The sequence below is a fragment of the Macaca thibetana genome, chromosome 1, assembly GCF_024542745.1.
Source record: "Macaca thibetana thibetana isolate TM-01 chromosome 1, ASM2454274v1, whole genome shotgun sequence".
NCBI lineage: Eukaryota > Metazoa > Chordata > Mammalia > Primates > Cercopithecidae > Macaca > Macaca thibetana.
The window spans coordinates 144816479-144838954 of record NC_065578.1 but is presented as its reverse complement, the minus strand read 5'-3'; the positions used below and the strand labels follow the sequence as shown (position 1 = coordinate 144838954).

Genomic DNA, 22476 nt, shown 5'->3' with positions numbered 1-22476 from the left:
GCCTGCCGGTTCTCTGGTTTTTCAGATTCCTTATAGTTTTCTTTCCTGTTTTCTTCCATGGAAGTTGGAATGTAGGATGTTTGCTAATGAGTGGGGAGTTAGAAAAGGAGATTCTGAGAAAGTAGGTTGGCATCAGATTTGAAGTCTTCTATCTTCTCTTGAGGAATCTGGACTTTATTCTTTACACATTTGGAGGCCAGTGCCATAAGGTAAGTGATCTGGTCAGATTTGATTTTTCTGTCTTTCTCTTTTGATTTATTTCAGCTTTTATTTTAGTCTAAGGAGGTACATGTGGAGGTTTGTTATAAGGGTAATATTGTGCAGTGCTGAGGTTTGGGGAATGATTTAATCTGTTGCTCAGATAGTGAAGATTTCATTATTTTTAAGGAAAAGAAAGGGCTGAAGGATGGAAAAGTTAGAAGACCAATTAGTGGAAGACAATTGCCATAATCAAAGCAAGAAGAGAGAACGTGAACTAAGATTGTGTGGGGTAAAGTGGGTTGGGGTGAAGGGAAAAGAGGAATCAGATTGGAGAAGCAATTTTAAGGTATAGATGGACTTGATGTGCGATTAACACATGTAGAGGGATATGGGAGAGGGAAGAGTTGTTAATTAACTCAGAGGTTTACAACTTGAGAGACTCAGAAAGGGTGACCACTTTCACTAAAATAGAGAATATAAAATATGGAACATGTCTGAGAGGTAAAGATTTTTGGAGGCAGTGGCTGCTCCAGGTTATATTCAGAAATGAGAAGGATGACAGTAAAGATCAGGTTAACAGCAACAGTGCAGGAGAAGCGTTTGGTTAGTGCAGGAAATAGCATGGCTAGAAACAAGGAGGCAACCAGAATAGCAGAGTATGGTGAGGCCACCTGGGGCAGGAGCTGATGAGTCCTGTATGTCTTAGTAGGGTTCCTGAATCTTTAAGAACAATTAGCTTGTTTACTGAGTCAGGGAAGATGAATAGTCTATTTTAGAGAGTTTTTCACATGAATAAATGTAATATCTTCTAGATTTAAAGAACTAATTTTCAGTTATCTGGAAGGAATTACCTAATCCAGAAGCTGTAATTCCTCTCTTGGATTGAATACAGGAAGCATCATCCCAGTTATATATCAACATGTGGCAAGGCATATTGACCAATATCTTGATGTTGACCCCGAGTGATTTTTATTTTATTTTATTTTATTTTATTTTATTTTATTTTATTATTTTTAAAGAGATGGAATCTTGCTATGCTGCCCAGCCTGGTCTCGAACTCCTGGGTTCAAGCGATCCACCCACCTAGGCCTCCCAAAGTGCTGGGATTGCAGGCATGAGCCACCATGCCTGGTGACCTTGAGTGATTTTTAAAAATATTACATTGTATTTAGAACACTGTTTAAGGAAGCAACAAAAACATATTTTTTAAGAAAAGTTTTATAAAAAATTTAAGCTTTAACTCTTAAAGGATTAATACCTCTGTTCCTCTATTCAAAACATGTTCCTATCTAGAGTGATTTATTTCTCAGTATGTTAATCAAGATTTTATTAATGTAGAGGCATTAATTTTTTTTCCTTAGCTTTCAAAGTCATAATTATTCCTTTTGCTGTTTTCTTGAAAAGCCGACTAAAATTCAATCAGATTTCTTGGAATTTAATTCTGTTACTCTAAAGACTGGACAGAAGCAGACGTGATGTTAAATCTATGAGTCTCTAAGGAGAATATATTGGCTGCTGTTAGGAAAGCATTGGCTATATGGTACTTGTACTCTTGAATTATAGACTTTCTACAAGGTTTTCATTTACTTGAAAGTGCCAATATATCAATTTCAGGGTTTTTTTTTTTTTTTTTTTTAAATAATGAAACTGAAATTATAATTTTATAGTAAGGGAAAATGCTAGTTGGTTTCTATTAGAAAGTGATTTACTGGCCAGGCGCGGTGGCTCATGTCTGTAATCCCAGCACTTTGGGAGGCCGAGACGGGCAGATCACGAGGTCAGGAGATCGAGACTATCCTGGCTAACATGGTGAAACCCCGTCTCTACTAAAAAATACAAAAAACTAGCCGGGCGAGGTGGCGGCGCCTGTAGTCCCAGCTACTCGGGAGGCTGAGGCAGGAGAATGACGTAAACCCGGGAGGCGGAGCTTGCAGTGAGCTGAGATCGCACCACTGCACTCCAGCCTGGGCAACAGAGCGAGACTCCGTCTCAAAAAATAAAATAAAATAAATAAAATAAAATAAAATACAAAAATTAGCTGGGTGTGGTGGTGGGGGTCTGTAATCCCAGCTACTTGGGAGGCTGAGGCAGGAGAATCACTTGAACCCAGAAGGCAGAGGTAGCAGTGAGCCAAGATTGCGCCACTGCACTCCAGCCTGGTGACAGAGCAAGACTCTGTCTCAACAACAACAACAAAAAAAGAAAGTGATTTCCTTAGTGATTGCTGGACAATAGTTTTCAATAGAAGTCCCTAGGAAAAAGAGTTACCGGAAAAGTCCAGGTACTTATTTATTTTTTCTGATTTTTGTGATATGAGCACTTTAAATGTCAAACATAGAGATAAGGTAGGGTACTCCTCTATTTCTCATTTATTTATCATAAATGGCAACCTCGTAATTTCTTCATAGGTAAATAGTTAGTGGTGAGAATGCTTCCGAAATACCTGGCCTCTTAGGTATCTTGCAACTTACACCCAGACTCCAAATTGCTATGTACCTTTGAAAACGTGCATTTCTTCTGTTTCTTAGATCTGCTGAATTCTTGCTTCCAAAGACAGAAGCCTGGAAAAGGAGGAATTCCTCACTCAGGTCCCTTCATGGGCCTCCGGCAATTTTCAGGATTTACTTTTGGTTTTATTGAGGCAGGATCTCACTCTGTCACCCAGGCCGGAGTGCAGTGTCGTGATCTTGGCGTACTGCAACCTCTGCCTCCCATGTTCAAGCAATTCTCATGCCTCAGCCTCCTGAGTAGCTGAGATTACAGGCGCATGCCACCACACCCGGCCTTTTTTTTTTTTTTTTTCGCATTTTTAGATGAGGTTTTACCATGTTGGCCAGGCTGGTCTCAAACTCCTGGCCTCAAGTGATCCTCCCACCTCTGCCTCCCAAAATGCTGGGATTACAGGCTTGAGCCACCGTGCCCAGCCAGGATTTAGCTTTTAAATCAAGTTGGGGTGTGGAAGACAGGCGAGCGGGTAGAGAAAGATGCTGTCCTTAGATTGCCCCTGTATTGCAGGACAACGGTGTTTTACTCTCACGTAAAGCTGCTCTAATAGGAATATGTGGAATCCTAATTTTGTAAATAATTCAGCTTAATGTTTGTTTACCGAAAATGCCTAAATAGAATTTAGGCAAAAGTGAGACTCCATGTTTGAAATGAGAATGAGCAGGATTGTACATATTACTGTTGATGGGAACGGTTTTAAGCCAGTTTCTCATTGTATTTATGTCTTTTAAAATATGCTATTTAGTTTTAATGTAGGGTGGTTTCTGAATTGAACAATTTTAATCAAAATGAACTTAGGTTTGGCAATATGGCACATGCAGCATTTTGACTTATGGAAAATACAGATATTAGTGAAGAATAAGAACTGGTTATTACAGAACAGCTGTAGAAATCTTTAGTTACTGTTAAATTAAAATTAATGGTGCCATGCATCTTTTTGCCCCTATATGAAGAAATGTGCTATTTGAAGTCGCTGAAGTGGCTGCCTGTATTCAGTTTTCTTTAGTGAGGTTAAGGCTTTAAAAAAAAATTATCCTGCACAGATGAGTCTTATGCATTTGACTTTTTAAAATGCATTATATTAAGACATCAGTCTTACGTGTTAGCAAGTATAATGCATTTTTAAAAATCAGAATAATATTTTATTGTGTCTTGGTAAAAATTAGCATTTTGAGTAGTAGGCAGTTGAGACCATTTGTGGGGATATATAACACATAGTACTAAAGCCACAGATTCTAGAACCAGACTGCCTGAGTTCAAAATGCCTGTTATGTATAGTAGTAATAACAGTCCCTACCTCATAGGGATGTTGTGAGATTCAGTTGAATTAATATACATCAAGTGCTTAGAATGATGCTTAGCGCATAGTAAGTGCTATATAAAGGTTTGCAATAATTTTTGTTTTGCATTGCATGCCATTAAAACGAGTTCCTTATACTTAGTGCTTATTTTTTCTCTAAAAATTATAGTCAAAGATGAGTTCCAAAGTTGGAAACCAATTTGAAGGGGAACTATTACTACTTTTTGTCTGAATTATTGAATAATCCAAAAATCTTCCAATAATTGGATTAAAATTATGTTTAGATTTGGACATTCTCACTCACTTTAGGTGTGATGGCTCTAATAATGCATAATCCTTAGAAAATCTTAAACTAGATTTGAAGGAACTAGAAATGTGTCTACTTTCTCTTGTTCCCCATTTCAAGTTATGGTTGAACTAACTATATTACAAGAATTTACTTATTAGGATGTTTGTCTTTTATGGGGGTGCTGTCGTACTATTTGAATGTCCTCATCTTTGTGAATAATGTGCAGAACATCATTAGAAGATCATATGTGTGTCCTAGGTTGGGGATTATATTATGCACAATGACTTGGCATCAGCAACTAAGGATAGCGAGTAGAAGGACTGAGAGGGCACTTACTAATGTGTGCTTTGTGCCAGATGCTATGGCAGATGTTTTTACCTAATTCCATTTCCAATAGGAAACTTTTCTTCCTTCTCTCACCCAGATGAGCTGGAAGAACTGTGGCTGGCTGATGAGCCACAGTACCAGCAAGACTCGGAAGAGAATGGTGAAGGAAGCAGCTTGCATTCTGCTTTTTCCTAGATCTCACATGCCCCATGTAGAGCATAATGAAGACTGACACATTTTAAAATCTGATTTCTCAAAACTGTTATGTAAGATAAAATGTTAACCATAGTAAGACATTTTCAAGTTATGAAACTCATAACACTAACTTAGAAAATTCTTTATAAAGTTAGAATTGACTTTCTCTTGATTTGTCAAGGAATTAAAATTTACTAGAAATCAAATGCATCATGTATTTGATGATTGTGTGTTTAATATAGATTTTAGAATCTTCCCCCATGCCCCTCGTTTGTTTGTTTGTTTGTTTGTTCATTTTTAATTAAAGACAGGGTCTTGCTGTGTCACTCAGGCGGGAGTATAGTGGTGTGATCATCACAGCTCACTGCAGCCTCAACCTCCTGGACTCAAGCGATCCTCCCTCCTCAGCCTCCCGAGTAGCTAGAGCCACAGACACCGTTAGGCCCGGCTGATTGTAAAATTTTTTTTCTAGAGATGAGGGCCTCGTCATGGTGCCCAGGCTGATCTTGAATTCCTGGGCTCAAGTGATTCTTCTGCCTCAGCTTCCCAAAGTGCTAGGATTACAGGCGTGAACTCCCAGCTCTTTTATGAAAATTTTTCAAACAGGAAGAAAATTACAAAGAATAGTGGTATAAACACCTATATTTCTGTATTTCTACTTAGGTTTAAAAGTTGTTAACACTTACTGTGTTTGTTTTAATAGCTATCTGCCTTTCTCTCCATCTAGTTTTTGTTTGTTTAGGTTGATTATTTGAAAGTATTAACCACATGTGCCCCAAAGATTCTCTTTTTTTAAAAAAAAATCAGCTTTATTGAGGTATGACATTCATATACCATACAATTAAAAGATTTTTTTAAATAACTTTGAGAACCAGAATTCATTTAAGGCTCACCCATTACATTTGATTCTGTCTTGTTCTCTTGTATTCCAGACCAATCCCTTGCCTTTCTTTTTTTCTTGTAAAGACTAGCTTTTTAAAGAGACAAGCCAGTTGTCTTGAAGAATGAATAATGAATCCAGGTTTATGAATTTGTCTGATTAATTCATTATGGTGTCATTTATCTTGTTTTATGCCTTTTTCCTGTAAGCTAGAAGTTAGGACTAAAGTCTTGCTGAGATTTAGGTTAAACTTTTTTTGCCATAATTATATCATATGTGTAATAGCTTATGCTATGTACTTGATATTGTAACACATCAGGAGACCCATTATCAGAATGTCTCATGCTAGTGATGCCAGTTTCCACTTGGTTAAAGTGATAGTAAATACATTTTTTTTATATATTAAAGGTACACCCTCCCCATTCCCCAGTTAGAAAGTAATTTCTGGGGCAAATAGTATTATACCTGTCTCCATCTTTTGCCTTTTACCATCAATTAGTGATCCTTGCCGAAACAGTTAAGTGACGAGGTTACAGAATGGTGATTTTCTCATTTGTTTTCTAATTTATTAGCTGACATTGTTCAGGAGATAAATTAAAGTTCCTAAAGATGGGGGTTGATGTTTCATCCCTTTTAATTACGGTTTTCCAGAGTAAGGAGTTTAATAGTCACCTCCAGTGTGGGCACTTGAGCTTTCCTCTCTTTTTTCTTCTTTTGTTTGTCTTTTTTTTTTTTTTTTTTTTGAGCTGGGGTCTCACTCTTGTTGCCCAGTCTGGAGTGCAATGGCGTGATCTTGGCTCACTGCAACCTCCACCTCCTGAGTTCAAGTGATTCTCCTGCCTCAGCCTTCTGAGTAGCTGGGACTACAGGTTCCCGCCACCATGCTCAGCTAATATTTGTATTTTTAGTAGAGATGGGGTTTCACCATGTTGGCCAGGCTAGTCTGGAACTCCTTACCTCAGGTGATCCGCCCAACTCAGCCTCCCAAAGTGCTGGGATTACAGGCATGAGCCACCGTGCCTGGCTTGTTTGTCTTTTTAAAATGTCATGGACACAGGGATTTTTATTCATTCAGTGTTTACAGTCAGTGAGTATCATTGTACTTTTTGTTGCTTAAGTTTGCAGATGTGGCTGTGAGAACCTGTGTAAATGCTCATGTGTCCTTTTGGCATGACCTCATTTTCTTTGAGTGATTCCTTGCGTTCTGGGACAAGATGTCCGGCCCAAACCTTGTGCTTTCTGTGTCCCAGACCTAGAATCACCCGTTTCTCCAAGGGGGTCTGATGGGACCAGTCTATTGTTTGTTGAGTTCAGTAGATGGATAGTGTGCATATTCCTTACTAGATGCAGCTTTATTTTGTTTGTATAACATTTCATAGTTTTGCAAAACACTTTTACATATGTTTTCTTATTCAAGATTTTTAGCAAATTTGTGATATCAAGAAGACATTGGTATCTGTTTTTCAGCTGAATTCACAGCTCTGCTAATTTATTTATAAATCTGGATTTTCATTTATATGCTGTATAATGTAGCAGATAAAATGTGCTTTAAGAGACTAATTGGCAGAGTGTATCTGAATATTTCAAACAACTAATTTACTATGAAAATGAATAGAGCACTGTCAAAAGGCTCCCTGAAGTGTTGCATTTGACTTTTCAGGTAATTTAGTTAGCTTTAACTTACTTAGAGTTCTTAAGAGAGTTTAAATGTTGAGGAAAGTCAATGTTGAATTAAGAACTAAATGTATGGATAACAAGATGTATAATAATAGAAACCACCAAATAGAACCACTTTGAGCAAGGACATATGTATTGAGTACATAGTAAAACCAAGGGCAGTAAATGAAATTAAAACAAAAAAAAATCAGTGGGTGAAAAAAATTGAATCCATAAAGTATGTTTTTAACTACAATTGCAAATATCTTACTGAAAATTTTTAACAACAAAGATATTAAGATGAATTTAGTCAATGTTAAGAACTTTTTAAAATTTAGGTGAAACTGAGTAAAAATGAAAACAACTTTCTTGTTAGGGAAAGCAATGAAATCAACTATTGTTGATTACTAAATATAGATGAGACTATACTGTTTCTTTCTTTATGGTTTGATTTTAATTATCCCCCACCCCAGCAAATGAAATGCAGTTAACTATCTCATTGGTGTTAGATGCATGTGTAATTCCAAACCTTATTTTTCAGTGTTCAGTGGCTGCCAATGTATGTTTGCACTTTGAAATGAAAGCTGATTAACATTTTTAAGGGTTGTCTTCACCTTCAAAATGGACACAGACTCCTTCTGTATGGTTTTGATTCAATATTTGTGTAAAACTAGGCCAAGGAACGTGGGGACTGTTTGTTTCCTTGCATCATGAAGTTTTCATTAAGTTCTTGCATTTAGTCACTTTTACTTTTCATTTGATATAAGCAGAAAGAGTTATATAGGTTGCTTTAAGTCACTGAATCAGTGCTGCCTTGCAGGAACACTGAAAGACTCTAAGTTGATAAAATTTGATTATTTCAGTTTATACTTTACGATTTATATTAGTTAGTTATATTTAACAGCTAACACAGCTTCCATCTAATGATAGTAAATACCTGGTCTAACATGTATATTATAGTTAACTTTATCTTACATTATAGCTATTCCCAGTTAATAAAAAATAATAAATTTTTTATTTCTTTGAAGGGCTGGACCTCTAAAACTTTCTAATTTGCAGTATTGGAGTCAATGGCTTATCTAAGATTCAAATCCAGAACTATTTTTTTATTCCTTTTGTGAAAAGAATACACCAAATTGCTACTACTTCTGTTTCACAAACAAAACCAAAAACCCTCCATTCTCAGGATGTCTTAACATTTAATGAAATCTATTCAGGGATCACCCCAAGCAAGCTTTTCCAGTGAATGACACATTTAGAATTTGCCTCAGGCTTTTTTTTTCTTTTTTCTTATATTAATCTTTGATCTTTTTTTTTTTTTTTTTTTTTTTTTTTTGGTGGGTGCTGCAACTTTTTATACTTAATGGTAAATCATATTTATGGAAAAGATATAGCAAATTGAAATTATGTCAATCCAGTGTGTAATGTAATTTACCCCAAATCTTTTATGGAAATTACCTTAAGCATATTCAGCATTTTGCATGTATTTTAGTACTCGTTCATAGGTTATAACAGGTTATATAAGAACAAAGTATATTACTGTATTGTGTTCATATCATCGGTTAAGTTTTAGAGAAGTTTAGTATTGTGGAAAGAACGTGGGCTTTGGAATCAAATGGATCTGTGTTTGTGTATAGACTCAGCTCTTTATTAACTCTGAACTTGAATACTTACTTCACTTCTTTGAGCCTTATTTTTCTTATAAGGTAAGCATAATACTTGCTATCTGGCCAGGAATCTTAAGAGAATTAAAAATAAGGCAATATTATATAAAGTGCTCGACACACAATGACTTCATAGTATACTTACTGTGTTTGACCCTTTTTCATTTATTGTTAGAAAGTAAAGCAGAATCATCATTGTTAATAAAACCAGAAGGATTTCTTAGGGTATTTTTGGGAAGATCTTGATAGAAAAGAAGCTTGGGAAACTTAGGATTTGTGGAAATGGTTTAGATGTTACTTTTTTTTTTTTCTGTTTCTTGCTGTCCTTTTTTTTTTTTTTTTTTTTTTTTAATTCTTATACATGTAGTTTTAAAAGCCACATTTTGCCATAAACGTTTATCATAAAATAAAGTTGTTTTCCACCCCATTCTGCCCACCCTTCATATCTCCTACCTCAGGGGCAACTAATTCTTATTTCTCTAGCTAGTCCTGCTGGCATTTATACATCTCTGTATTCCTAATGTTACAGGATCCTTGGGTGTCGCTTCAGCTGGAAACCTCTGTGGTCAGTGGTGCCTTTGCCGGTTTTGCTCGGTCCTATGGGCTCATTTTGCCGACTCAGCCTGGCAGTCTGCGCTTGGCTTGAGCTACCGGCCTGGATCCCATGCCTGCCAAAGGCGTGGGGTGTATGAGCGGGCATGGGGTCCTGCCACTGAACACAGCCAGGCATGCCAGCTGCAGCAGGGTGGAGAGCTCCAGGCACTGGCATGGGTGCCGGCTACTTGCGAGGCTGCGGCTGGGCCAGGTGTAGGTAAGCAGCTTCCATGGCTGACACTGGGGAACGTCGTGGCCGTTCTGGAAGCTTGGAGATGCCAGTAACTGCAGAGCCCTAAAGAGATGTCACAGCCCTGGCTCAGGGAGCTCCTAGATCTGGGCTTCCCGAAGGGCTGCAGCTCTTCTCTCCTTCTGTCTTCTCTCCTTGTCACCTGCAACATGGTGAGCAAGGGACATATTCAGCCCTGTTTGTGTTACACCTCTGTTAGCCCGAGTTAGCGGGTCCCGAGTTCTTGTGCTGCATCCAGGAAGAATGAGGTACACAGACAAGTGGAGGATGAGCAAGATGAAGAGGAGCTTTACTGAGCAATGGAACAGGGGAGACCCTGCGGTGGATAGCTCCTCCCTACAGCTGGTGGTCTTGTTGTCTCTGGGTCTGGCTAAGTCAGGAGCTTTTTATGGGCTTTAGAGGAGAGGAACTGAGTGCCAGTTGGTCCGTGGGCTATCATGGGTTGGCCCGGAAAAAGCACTACAAGTTCCCACTCTGGTCCACAGGACTGGCAGCCAGGTCCACAGGCTTCGGGCCCTCCCTGGCCTGAAGGTGGGGCCTCACCGGGGACCCTCCCCCTTCTACCCGGCAGCCTGTGTGCTTCCTGCCACTGCTCATGGCGCCCAGAGTGTCCTGGCCAAGGAGTGCCTGCAGGTCAATGCTGAGCTGCCCTTAGCCCCACCTTGGCCTCCCTCTCATGGTTGTTGGCACCCAAAGTCTGGAGGGGGCCCAGGGGGCCTGGCGTGTCAGCGCTACCCCGAGTGTGCGTACACTCAGCCGGACTGCAACAGTTCTGGGTTCTGCTCCAGCCTTGCTCTGAGATCGGAGCGGGCACTGGGAACTGGGAGAGGCCAGGCAGCGGGAGAAGATACTTCCGAGTCTGCAGGGGCAGGGGGCACCTTGCTGGCCCCTCCACTCCAGAGTGCAGCCATACCTGGGTCTGCAGCCGGAACTTGGGTTGCTGCAGCTATGCCTGCGAGGGCGGGACTTCTGCCTGCTCCCAGCTCCCACCAGCTCTATGGAGCCTGGCACCGTCCCAGGCCCAAGTCCTCCTCTTGGTCCCTCTCAGCCTGCCCTTCCGTGCCTGACTGTGCTATTCCGCCGCTGGCGGGCGGCTTAGTCTGGCCTCATCGCTGTGGCTCCCTGGAGCGAGCCTGGGAACTGTTTGCCTACTGTATGTTTTCCCTGCAGGTGGCACGGCCCCTGCCAACCCCGTACAAATGACCCCGACACTCTGGGGACTGGCCCCTTAAGTCTTGGCTGCGCCTTTGGCCAGCTACTCCCGGGTTCCCAAATGCGGCTGGCAGTGAGATTGAGGCCATGGCAGAGGCTCCCGGCCTGGGAGCGGATCCTGCCTGCCTGTGTGAGCGTGGGTGTGACACAATTGTCTGCCTCGGGACGGACGCGGGGCACAAGGGTTCCGACGCCTCCACTGCTGCTTCTGCTCCTGCTACCACTGCCTGCACCTGCCTGCTGCAACTGGTATGATGGCAGCAGCCACTCCGGACGGGCGGCCGCTGCCATCACTAACTCGTGCATATATACAGTCGTATCTTTTGATGAATCAGTTTGAGGCATTATCTATCAGTTTTCTATTATAGTAGGCAAAGATTTAATTATCTTACACAATCTCTTCTCCTTTGTCCACTCAATATAGTTAGATTACAATTATATGTTGTCAGTATTCAGCATTTATTATTCATGTGAAAAAATTATTTATAGCTGAATGTTGTAATATTCCATATTTATGTTTCCTTTCTATTTGTTTTTCCTGAAGTTAATAATTGTCTTGACTTTTCATGTTTAATTTCCTTTATTTAGTTTTTCAAAGTCAAATGATCTCAAGTAACGTATCTATTGTAATTCTTTCCTCTGAGACTTCCTTTCCTAGAAACCTCTATTTTCCTTTGTATCCCCTGATTGCTTTCTTGGGTTGCTTCACTGTTGTCATCTAGGACTTAAATTTTCTGTGATCCTTGGAATTTCTCCTGGATTGAATTCCCTATTTCTGGGTTCTTGGAGCTTCTTTATTCTTGGTTTACTCTCACTCTTTTGGTAAAGCATATTCTCCGGTGGTTTTGTCAAGTTAAAATAACATACAGTGACAGATGTCATGGTAATGACCGTTTTCAACATGCTGTCCCACGGAGTCACTTGGCTGCAGGTTGTCCTTCATGCTTGATGTGTAGTTGTTATTTCGGAATATCCATTCATTCTCATCCTGGCCGTTTCTTTCTTTTTCCTTTGGTGGGGCTCTATTTTCTCTATCCCATGTTGTCTTCTTTTTGTTTTACTCCATCAGTTTGTGGAGAACATCCTCAGTGTCCTGAGAAAGGCTGCGTTGGAAATAAACTTTTGGGGACCTCATATGTCTGAAAATACTTCTGTTCAGTATTCACATTTCAATAATAATGTGTCCCAATATTTAATTTTAGGTTGGATATTATCTTCCTTTGACATTTTGAAAGTATTTGTCTGTTGCTTCCTTGATTCCAGGATTGCTATTGGAAAATCTGAATCTTTTGATTTCTGATTATGGGTATGTATGTGACTTTTGTTTTCCTGAAAGCTTATGGAATATTCTTTTAGTTCCTGTTGTCCTAAAATTTTACAATAATGTTCTCATTGTGTTGTACTGGACACTCGAGGGCTGCTTTTAATCTGGAAATGTGTGTCCTTCACTTTGGGAAATTTTGTTAAAGTACTTCATTAATTTCCTCCTGTATATTTTTTCTCTGTCTGTAGAGCTCGTGTTATTTGCATCCTGGGCCACTTGGACTGGTTCTCTAGTTATCTTTTTCTTCTACTTTTCATCTCTTTTAGTCTATTTTCTGGGCAATTTCCTTACTGTTATCTTCTCACTTTTGTAATGTGGTTGTTTTGTTTTGTTTTGTTTTACTTATTCCACCATATTTTTAATTTTAAGCGCTTTGTTATTCTCCTAATGTTTCTTTTAAAATAGCAACTGTTGGCCAGGCATGGTGGTTCAGGCCTGTAATGTTAGCTCGGAGGCCAAGGTGGGTGGATCACATGAGATCAGGAGTTCGAGACCAGCTTGGCCAACATGGTGAAACCACATCTCTACTAAAAATACAAAAAATTAACTGGGCGTGGTGGTGGGTGCCTGTAATCCCAGCTACTCGGGAGGCTGAGGCAGGAGAATCGGTTGAACCCAAGAGGCGGAGGTTGCAGTGAGCCGAGATTGCACCATTGCACTCCAACCTAGGCAATAAGAGTGAAACTTTGTCTCAAAAATAAATAAATAAACGAAGTAAAATCAAGTAGCAACTGTTCTGATTTTATGGATGCAATATATTTTAACTCTTCAAGGATGTTGATGATATTTTTCCCTAAATTTTTTTCTCTTGAATTTTTTTTTCTGCAAGTCACTTTTTACATTTTGTGTTTGTGTTGTTCTCAGTCTTCTTTTTGATAATCGTTAGTTGTGTGTTCATGATTAGATCAAATAGACCGAAAAATTCAACTGGAAGCTATGAATATACGGATGTCATCCACCTTAAATTTCACTGTAGGGTTCTCTGGGTGAATTTATTAGCAACTGGTCAGATTTTCAATAAAGTAACTTCCGATCTCCTACTTAGAAGAAAAAGGTCTGCCTACCAGCATTTTGGGAGCCCAGTGTGAGAAGAGAGCTGGGATTCAATATCTGGTTGCTCTGTGTGTGTGTGTGTAACTTAATCCCATTTTCAGTTCTATACCTATGCCTTCATCTGTGCAAGCCCATTACCTCTTTAGAAGTGAAACCTCCGGGGTGTTATGTCAGCTTATTGTGGAATGGGATGGGGAAGTTTCTCAAAACATATCTTTCACCCCGGTTCTTTTTATTTTGGTTCTTCCACTTCAACCCTTAACTTCCAGAAGTCCCTGATACTTACTGCCAGTTTCTGATTCTTTCACAGATTCTGCAGTGTAAATAGGGTTAGTTTTGTCGGTGCAACAGTTACAGTCTTAGGATTTAACTTTCCTGGTGTCTTCTGGTCCATCACCTTCACCTTCAAAATTTTGTTGATATTGTCTCTTCTGATCTTGTCCTTCTGAGTTATGTCTTTAAAACAACAAATCACTTTTCTGAAGTTTTATTGAGTATTGCAATTGAGCAAGACTAGTTGTTTATGTTCAAACTGCCACTTTAGCATGTGCCCTCTGCCTTTTTTCTTTCTGCGTAAGTCTTTAGCAAATGTAGGCATTAGAATTTAAAGAGTCATTCTGCTGCCTTTAAAACGAGGTTTTCTTTTTTTTTTTTTTTGAGATGGAGTCTCACTCTGTTGCCCAGGCTGGAGTGCAGTGGTGTGATCTCAGCTCACTGTAACCTCCTCCTCCTCAGTTTAAGTGATTCTCCCGCCTTAGCTTCCCCAGTAGCTGGGATTATAAGCCTGTGCTACCACGCCTAGGCAAATTTTTATATTTTCAATAGAAACGGGTTTCACCATGTTGGCCAGGCTGGTCTGAAACTCCTGACCTCAAGTGATCAGCCCGCCTTGGCCTCCCAAACTCCTGGGATTACAGGTGTGAGCCACCACACCTGGCCTAAAACAAGGTTTTCTTGAGCTGCCATCTTGACAGATGCCATCTAACATATCTGTTTTTAAAATGTATTAACCCGCGCTTGTTTTTATACATTTTCTATCGTGTCTTTTTTTTGTTTCCAAATTGTGCTTCACAGTGTAAAAATGCTAATGTAATGATAGCTTGAGTGATGTCCATACTTACGGCATACAATGCTGAATCTTATATTAGATTTACAAAATCGAATATTGGATTTTCTAAAATCTTTCCTTCTCAGCCATAAAGTGTACTTGGTCTTATAGCAGTAAACACAACTGTCACTAAGAAAAAATGTTTATTTAAAGCAAATAAATAATTGTCTCTAACATGTACCAGAATCACTGACTGACTTATAAAAACAGATTGCTAGGCAGCATGCCTAGAGTTTCTGATTTAATAGGGCTCGAGATTTTGAATTGCTAATAACATATTTTCAAGTTATGCGGATAATGCTGCTGGTCTAGAGATCACACTTTAAGAATCACTGATACAGACTATATTGATCCTTGAAACCAAGAAACAAAAACATCACCAAAATCCCCCTGTAAAGCTCTTCTTGTTATTCTTTACATTGGACAATTGAGCAAAACTTTGAACTTACTCTGTTGTTGCTCTTCTTGCCTAAAATAGATGTTTACAGCAATCATCTTCCAAGACAAACATATGATATAGTTAGTGTCACCATTTTAATTAGTGAATTCCTTCCTTTGATCTACTATTGTTCCTTTCTTTCTGAAATACATGTTTAAAGTTTTGTCGGCTGGGCACGGTGGCTCACACCTGTAATCCCAGCATTTTGGGAGGCTGAGGCGGGCGGACCATGAGGTCAGGAGATCAAGACCATCCTGGCTGACATGGTGAAACACCGTCTACTAAAAATACAAAAAAATTAGCCAGGCGTGGTGGCATGTGCCTGTAGTCCCACCTACTAGGGAGGCTGAGGCAGGAGAATGGCGTGAACCTGAGAGGTGGAGCTTGCAGTGAGCCGAGATGGCGTCACTTTACTCCAGCCTAGGCGACAGAGCAAGACTCCCATCTCAAAAAAAAAAAAAAGTTTTGTCCACCTTCCCTTTTCTTCTTCGTTCTTCTGTTGCCTGCGGGTTTTCTGGTGCTACCTCGGAGAGGAGTAGAGGAGTAGCTCAGTCCAGCTAGAGGTTGGTTGCCAGGGTGAGCTCTCTTATAAAAACACTCTGTGTTGAGTCAGTCATGTGGCATCAGTGTGCTCTTTTGGTAACGTGTTGATGGCATTTTGGGTGTACTTGCCTAACATAGAGGCTTCACACTGAGATTGCACTTGTTCACATGTAAACTCAAATACCAAAGTCAGGATAGGTCTTTGCTAGTCAGCAGTTTGGATATGGCTATACACTTTTCTGAATTTAATTGAAAGCTTTGAATTCTTACTTTGACAGGAGAGATGTTACAATTGTTGGTTCTAAGTGGATTTTTGTTCATTGTGAACATCAGTTTTTTATTTAAAGAAAACCTGGGTTGACTGGGGTGTGGTGGCTCTCACCTGTAATCCCAGCACTTTGGGAGGCTAAGGCGGCAGGTGGATTGCTTGAGCCCAGGAGCTCGAAACCAGCCTGGACAACATGGCAGAACCCTGTCTCCACAAAAAAAAAAAAAAAAAAAAAAATACAAAAATTAGCCAGGCATGATGGTGTGCACCTGTAGTCCCAGCTACTCTGGAGGCTGAGGTGGGAGGATCACTTGAGCCTGGGAGGTCAAGGCTTCAGTGAGCCATGATAACGCCACTGCACTCCAGCCTGGGTGACAGAGTGAAAATCAAGGAAAATGGCCTTTTATCCAGCTAGCTAACTTAATCTAATAGAAGTAGAATTTCAGTTTTAAGAGTAGGTTTGATATTGTAGAAATAAGAAATGAAAAATTGTTAATATACTCGTTCTCTTCCTACATTATTGTTCTCCTATCATTGTGGCATGAGAAGCAATGGAACTGTTTTATGTTGGTTTTTAAATAGCACAGATTTTTTTATTTGTTTCTGTATGTTGGGTCAATTAAGTGTGCTGATGTTTGACATACTAAGTCAGTTCTGAAATCTTTGCTAACATTTATATCCCATTCAGTCTTCAAGTTATATTTAAGCACAAGCTTTGCTTGATATTTTGACCTCAAGAAGACAAGAGTGAGCCAATAGGACAGTTTTCTTATTTGCTTGTAATAGTGTTCAATTTATTATTTTTTTTAATGGAATGAATGTTTCAGGGCTATCTTTTTTTAAATAAAGGGAAGCTTCGCCTGTTAGGTAAGTAATCTCTTGTAACCTAGCAAATACCTTATATAAATATATTTTTTTTAAAAATTTTTTTTAAAAACTGTTTTTTACGTAGTTGATGACTGCATAATGATAACACTGTTTTCTAACCAAATGTCATGGGTTCTTGTGCCTTAGGTTTTTACAAAATTTTGTATTTCTGTGATTGACATAAATAGATATGCATAGACTGTTAGCCCCCCCCAAAAACAGGGGCTTTGGTTTGTTCATCACTATGTTCCTAACATAGTGCTTGATACACAGCTAATTCTCAATAAATATTTGTGGAAGGAATGAAAAATTTTGAGTGCTGCATCTATTGTGTTACTTAATTGATACCACAAGGTGGTACTATTGTACCATGAAATGAAAGCCTGTAATTCTTAGTACCACATAAATCCTGTGACTAAATGAAATGAATTGACTACCTATTATGTTTATTGCCTGCTTCATTTATTTATAATTTCAACATGCGATTAGTCTTTGATTACATGATTGGGTCAGGCAGTGAGCTCATAACCTAAATAAAGAACATTTGGTTCAAATTTTTATAAAAAGGTTAAGTGAGATAGCATCTTAAAAAACCTAGCATAGTACCAAGGTAGTTTCTTTTTCTCACTTTTATTTACTTTGGGTTAAAGGCCTTTGTTAAATTGTTATTTGTGGTGAAATAATTTGCCCCAAATTTTCTAGTAAATTATCACTGAAGGTTAAATAGTATTATAAGTCTGTTTTGGTTGTCAAAAGTGCTTAAAAAATTAATATCAAACCTAGATTTATATTTTTTTTCCCTCACTTCAAAAAAATTTTTTGTTTTGCTTTCATGTTTCTTTTATGGAGTCCATGCAATATTTTATTAATGTTTAGTTCTTTATTATACATTTGTACATAATCATAGTGTATAAAGTAAGTCAATTTATAATTTATCTTGGTTTTACCCCTATTTTAAAAACTAAGCATTGAAAAGTTTGTTTTGTAGCTTGTACCTTTTTGTTTCCTGATGATGGAATTGACTTTGGAATATTTTGATTCTATAATTTTCCTCAGACTGAAGTGAAATCAGAAGAGGGCCCGGGTTGGACGATCCTACGTGATGATTTCATGATGGGAGCATCTATGAAAGACTGGGACAAGGAAAGTGATGGGCCAGACGACAGCAGACCAGAATCTGCAAGTGACTCTGATACATAAAGCATCATAAGAAATACAATTGCAGTCATTTTATTTTTTTCTAGAGAAATACGTCATCCTCTGATAGTTGGTGAATTATAAGGATACCATTTGTAAAAAAGTCAAAAGACTTTTGCTAGATTTCATATTTCCCTTTTTATGTACATTTTATATATACTTCATTAAAATTATATTTTAAACCCTTGCATAATTTTAAGCATTGTTCCTCAGAACATTTGTAAAAGGATATATTTCTGCTTGACTAGCGAGATACGCATTTTGCCGGGATCATATTGGTCATGTCTATTGGTGTGTTATTTCAGTATCACCAATGTTTTCAGAAATACAGTACTAATTCATAATTAAACTTTTTGAAGTTAATATTTCTTTGCCTTCTAACTTATAGACCCAACTATGTATCTGTAGTTTTTGGGAATGATTGGTGTCTTATGGTTTGTGTTGGGAAGTTATTGAGAAAACCTGTATAATAAAATTTAAAATTATAGTTTTTCAGATTTTGGGTGGTGATTTTAGTTTTGGGTAATCTGGAAGATATGATTTAAGCAACAACAGATTTTAACTTATTATTATTTATTATTATTATTATTATTATATTTGAGACGGAGTCTTGCTCTGTGGCCCCGGCTGGAGTGCAGTGGCATGATCTCGGCTCACTGCAAGCTCTGCCTCCCGGGTTCACACCATTCTCCCACCTCAACCTCTCGAGTAGCCGGGACTACAGGCACCCACCACCACGCTCGGCTAATTTTTTGTTTTTGTATTTTTAGTAGAGACAGGGTTTCACTGTGTTAGCCAGGATGGTCTTGATCTCCTGACCTTGTGATCCACCCGCCTCGGTCTCCCAAAGTGCTGGGATTACGGGCGTGAGCCACCAAGCCCGGCCCAGATTTCAGCTTTTATTTTCTTTCCTTTTATTTATTAAATAATATAAATAATGACAGATTTATTTTAGATGTTAGGCTATTTTTGCAGGAGAGATTTACAGAGGTGGAAATTCTCATGCTTATGCAATGAGACATAATTTCACAGGAAGCATGTTTGACATGTTTTAGTCTCTCTCTTCTTTTTTTCCCTCCCAAATATTTGAGTTAGCTTAAATTCTTTTTATGGACTGCCCAGCCAGTGAAATGATGCAGTTAGGCAACAAATAATCTGCAGCAGAATATTGCATTCTATTTGAGACTTGATTCCATATTATTGCCTTAAAAGCTATTAAATTGGGTGAGTTTTAGTATCCAGCTATTAAAAAGAGGAAAGACTGTTTAATATCATTCCAAAATTTTTGTGAAATGTGGCCCAAGATGTAAAGTTTTTAAGGGAATTATTTAATAAATATGATCTGTCCCTTTTTGAAAAGAATCCATCCCTTTTCATAATAAAAATGGTTCCCTCCTACCACCCAGTTGCACATACTTGCATCTGTTACATATTGAAGGATAATCTTCCCCCCAAAAAACTATGCAAGAGCAGAGATGTTTATATTTTGAAACCCATTTGAGTGTTACAGTATTATATGACTAAAGCTGAATCAGTCTGTGGCCTGGTATTTGTTATCATAAAGGAAGATGTACACCTAAGATATCAAGTAGTTAAAACAGCAAAGTATAAGACGCATTTTTGTATTTATTCTAACTTTTGAACATTAGTGTCTTTCAATATAAATAAATGTGAACAAATATGCCTCAGTAGTGATACAGGATAACTAAATATCCTGCTATAACTTAATATGGATAAATATTTCAATATGACCTAACAAACACATAATTTTGAAAAAAAAAATATGTGCAGCAACTTAAACACATTTTTCTCCCCAGAACTAAGATTACACTTAATTTAATTTAATCTGTTTCTGGGTTATACTAGAGTTTTGCAGGAATTTTTCTGAATAGTACATTCACATCATAGATATGGATAAGTAGCTTATTTACTGTTTTGAAACATAATATAGTCCCTCATTTAATTTGAAAAAATTTGACAAGATTTTCACATTGAAAGTAAGGAAGAGAATATTTGCAGATTTCCTTTGTTCAGAAATTATTTTATTCCAAAGCAAAATTGAGTTGCCACTATCAGGGAAAAAATTGTATCACTTTTGTTAGAAGGCTATGAAGTATATATGAATTATATGACAATTTTTATCATATAGATTTGATATCTTCTATGTATTAGTATTTCTGCCTCTTGGGTATTAAGCAAAATATCATTATGTATAAATATGAAACCAGGAATGTGCATATTTTAGAAACTAATTGTATATCTTAAGTGAATATTTGAGTTTAGTTCTGTCACCTCTATTCTAAATATTTTACCTACAACATTTACATTATTCTGATATCAATCAGATAAATAATCCAAGTCTATTTCATCTTTCTACATTGTCTTTGTGGTTTTTGTTTGTTTGTTTTTGCGACGGTCTCACACCGTCACCCAGGCTGGAGTGCAGTAGTGCAATCTCAGCTCGCTGCAACCTCCGCCTCCCGGGTTCAAGCGATCGTCCCATCTCAGCCTCCCGAGTAGCTGGGACTACAGGCGTGCGCCACCATGCCCAGCTAATTTTTTGTCTTTTTGATGGAGATGGGGTTTCACCATGTTGCCCAGGCTGGTTGTGAACTCCTGAGCTCAAGGGAGCCTCCTGCCTCTTGCCTCCCAAAGTGCTCAGATTACAGGTGTGAGCTGCCATACCACCTGTCTTTGAATTTTTTAATGAGGGGAAAGAAAACCGCAATTCCTGCCTCCCCATTTATTTAAACGTAACACTTAGGATTTTATTTTTGGTAACTACTGAGAATAATATAGTAGGTTACTTTTCCTCGGTTAGAAAGAACTATGGAAAATAGGAACCAATAATTTGGAAGCATTATTTGCTTATTTCATATATAGAAATAATTATCTTATTTCCTTATTTCATATATAGAATGTTCTAGATACTTGGATGGCTGGGGTTAATGTTCTTAGTCTTTATCATAGTTTAGCATTGGTTGTTAATTATTTTTAAGCATCAGAATTTGAAAGCCAATGATAATACCTGACTAGGACTGAAAATAGAATTATCTTAGAAGTTTAGCACTTTTTATAGTGGAGTTGGAGCACTGAATTTATTTTCAAATTACCTAGAATTCTGCATTGCTCAAATATTACTCAATTAATTGCAAAATATACCTTGTAAACCCTTTGGATAGAATAGTTCAGAGGGTTACTAGTACTTAAAGCCTAAAGTCACTCAGTAGGAGGTTCTAGAAGGTCTATTTGAAGGCAATCCAATTTCTTTAAAATAAAATATTTTTTGTCTTTCAAAACAGACGGGTGAAGAAAGGAATGTATAAATTCTGGGAAACCTCTTATGGTTTCCTTCCATTTCCTTCCACATTTCCATTAATGTGCTAACTTGAAGGAATTTAACTTCGAGGAAAGTTGACTATTATAGTGAATATTATAATTTGTCAATACTTTATTGATAATTTAGCTTTGTTTTTATTTGGAAACATTTTTTCCAGTTGACCAAAGCAGAATTCATTCTGTTCTTCCTTCAAATTCATCAATTAGGATCAATGTGATTGATATTTATCTCCACTCTGCATGTCAGTGATATGGTATAGACGCTGGTAAGCCCTGTAGATATCATGAGTATGAAGACTATTTGAGGTGAATTGGCAGTGAGAGCAAATTTTGGAAACAGGAGAGAGAACTACTTCGTGCCTACAAAAAGCTCTCTCATTCCTTCCCCAAGAAAACAGGAGTCTGAATTTTGGCCAGCTGGGTGTTTGAATCTTACTGACTATTGCAGCATTGGTAGTCCTGGTACATTTTTTCAGTGAGCAAGCTTTTCTGACATTTGATTAAACATATTGCTCAAGGGAATCTGTGAGCAGATTTAGAAGTAGAATGTTTGAGGTGGTTGACAAGACATTTAAAATTGTGATTAATGTTTTAATAAAATGCTAAGTTAGAATGAATCTAATCACAGTTATATAGATGGAAGTTATATTCTAACAGTTCTTAAATAATTTTAGATTCTCTAAATTTAGACTGTTTTCTAGCTTAGAGAGCTGTATTAATATTTTTTACCTAGTCTACTGAACATAATTTCAGGGAGTTAGTATTTAGGACTTTTTACCTAGAGATGCAGTAAACCTTTTAAATTTAAGTTTGCTTTCTTAAAATACCTGTTCCAACATTGCTCACCTTTCTTCTCCCTCCTTTGTGCCCTCTCCTTCAGTGGGAGGAGCACATATTCAGCTTTCTGTTAAACGCTCTTTGGTTTTCAACTGAGTAAGGCGAGCAAGGATATATGTTAGAAGAGTGGGCATAATACCTTATAATAAAATTATAGGGACTAAAAGTCTAAATCATTGCTGTCAATAGGACTTTTTGTGATGATGGAATTTATGTCTGTGCTGTTCAGTATGGTAGCCACTAGCACAAGTGGCTATTGAGCATTTCACATGTGGCTAGTGATATGGAGGAACTGTTAATTTTAGTTTATTTAATTACTTTAACTTTTAAGTTACATGTGGCTAGTGGGTCTATCCCAACTATGAAGAGGATAAAGCTTCAGAGCATATATCTAGTCTAATAAAACAATAGTGAAATTGGGAATTGTG

At 38.0% G+C, this 22476-nt stretch overlaps 1 protein-coding gene across 1 annotated transcript in view; it reads left to right on the top strand.

Moving 5' to 3' along the window:
* The window catches only part of RRP15 (ribosomal RNA processing 15 homolog), a 44369-nt gene extending 26010 nt beyond the window's left edge, over nt 1–18359 (top strand). Inside the window, exon 5 of the mRNA XM_050780386.1 lies at nt 17732–18359. Coding sequence (XP_050636343.1) covers nt 17732–17875 — 144 coding nt within the window. The 3' untranslated portion in view covers nt 17876–18359. The remainder of the gene's footprint in view (nt 1–17731) is intronic.
* The last annotated feature ends 4117 nt before the right edge of the window (nt 18360–22476 follow it).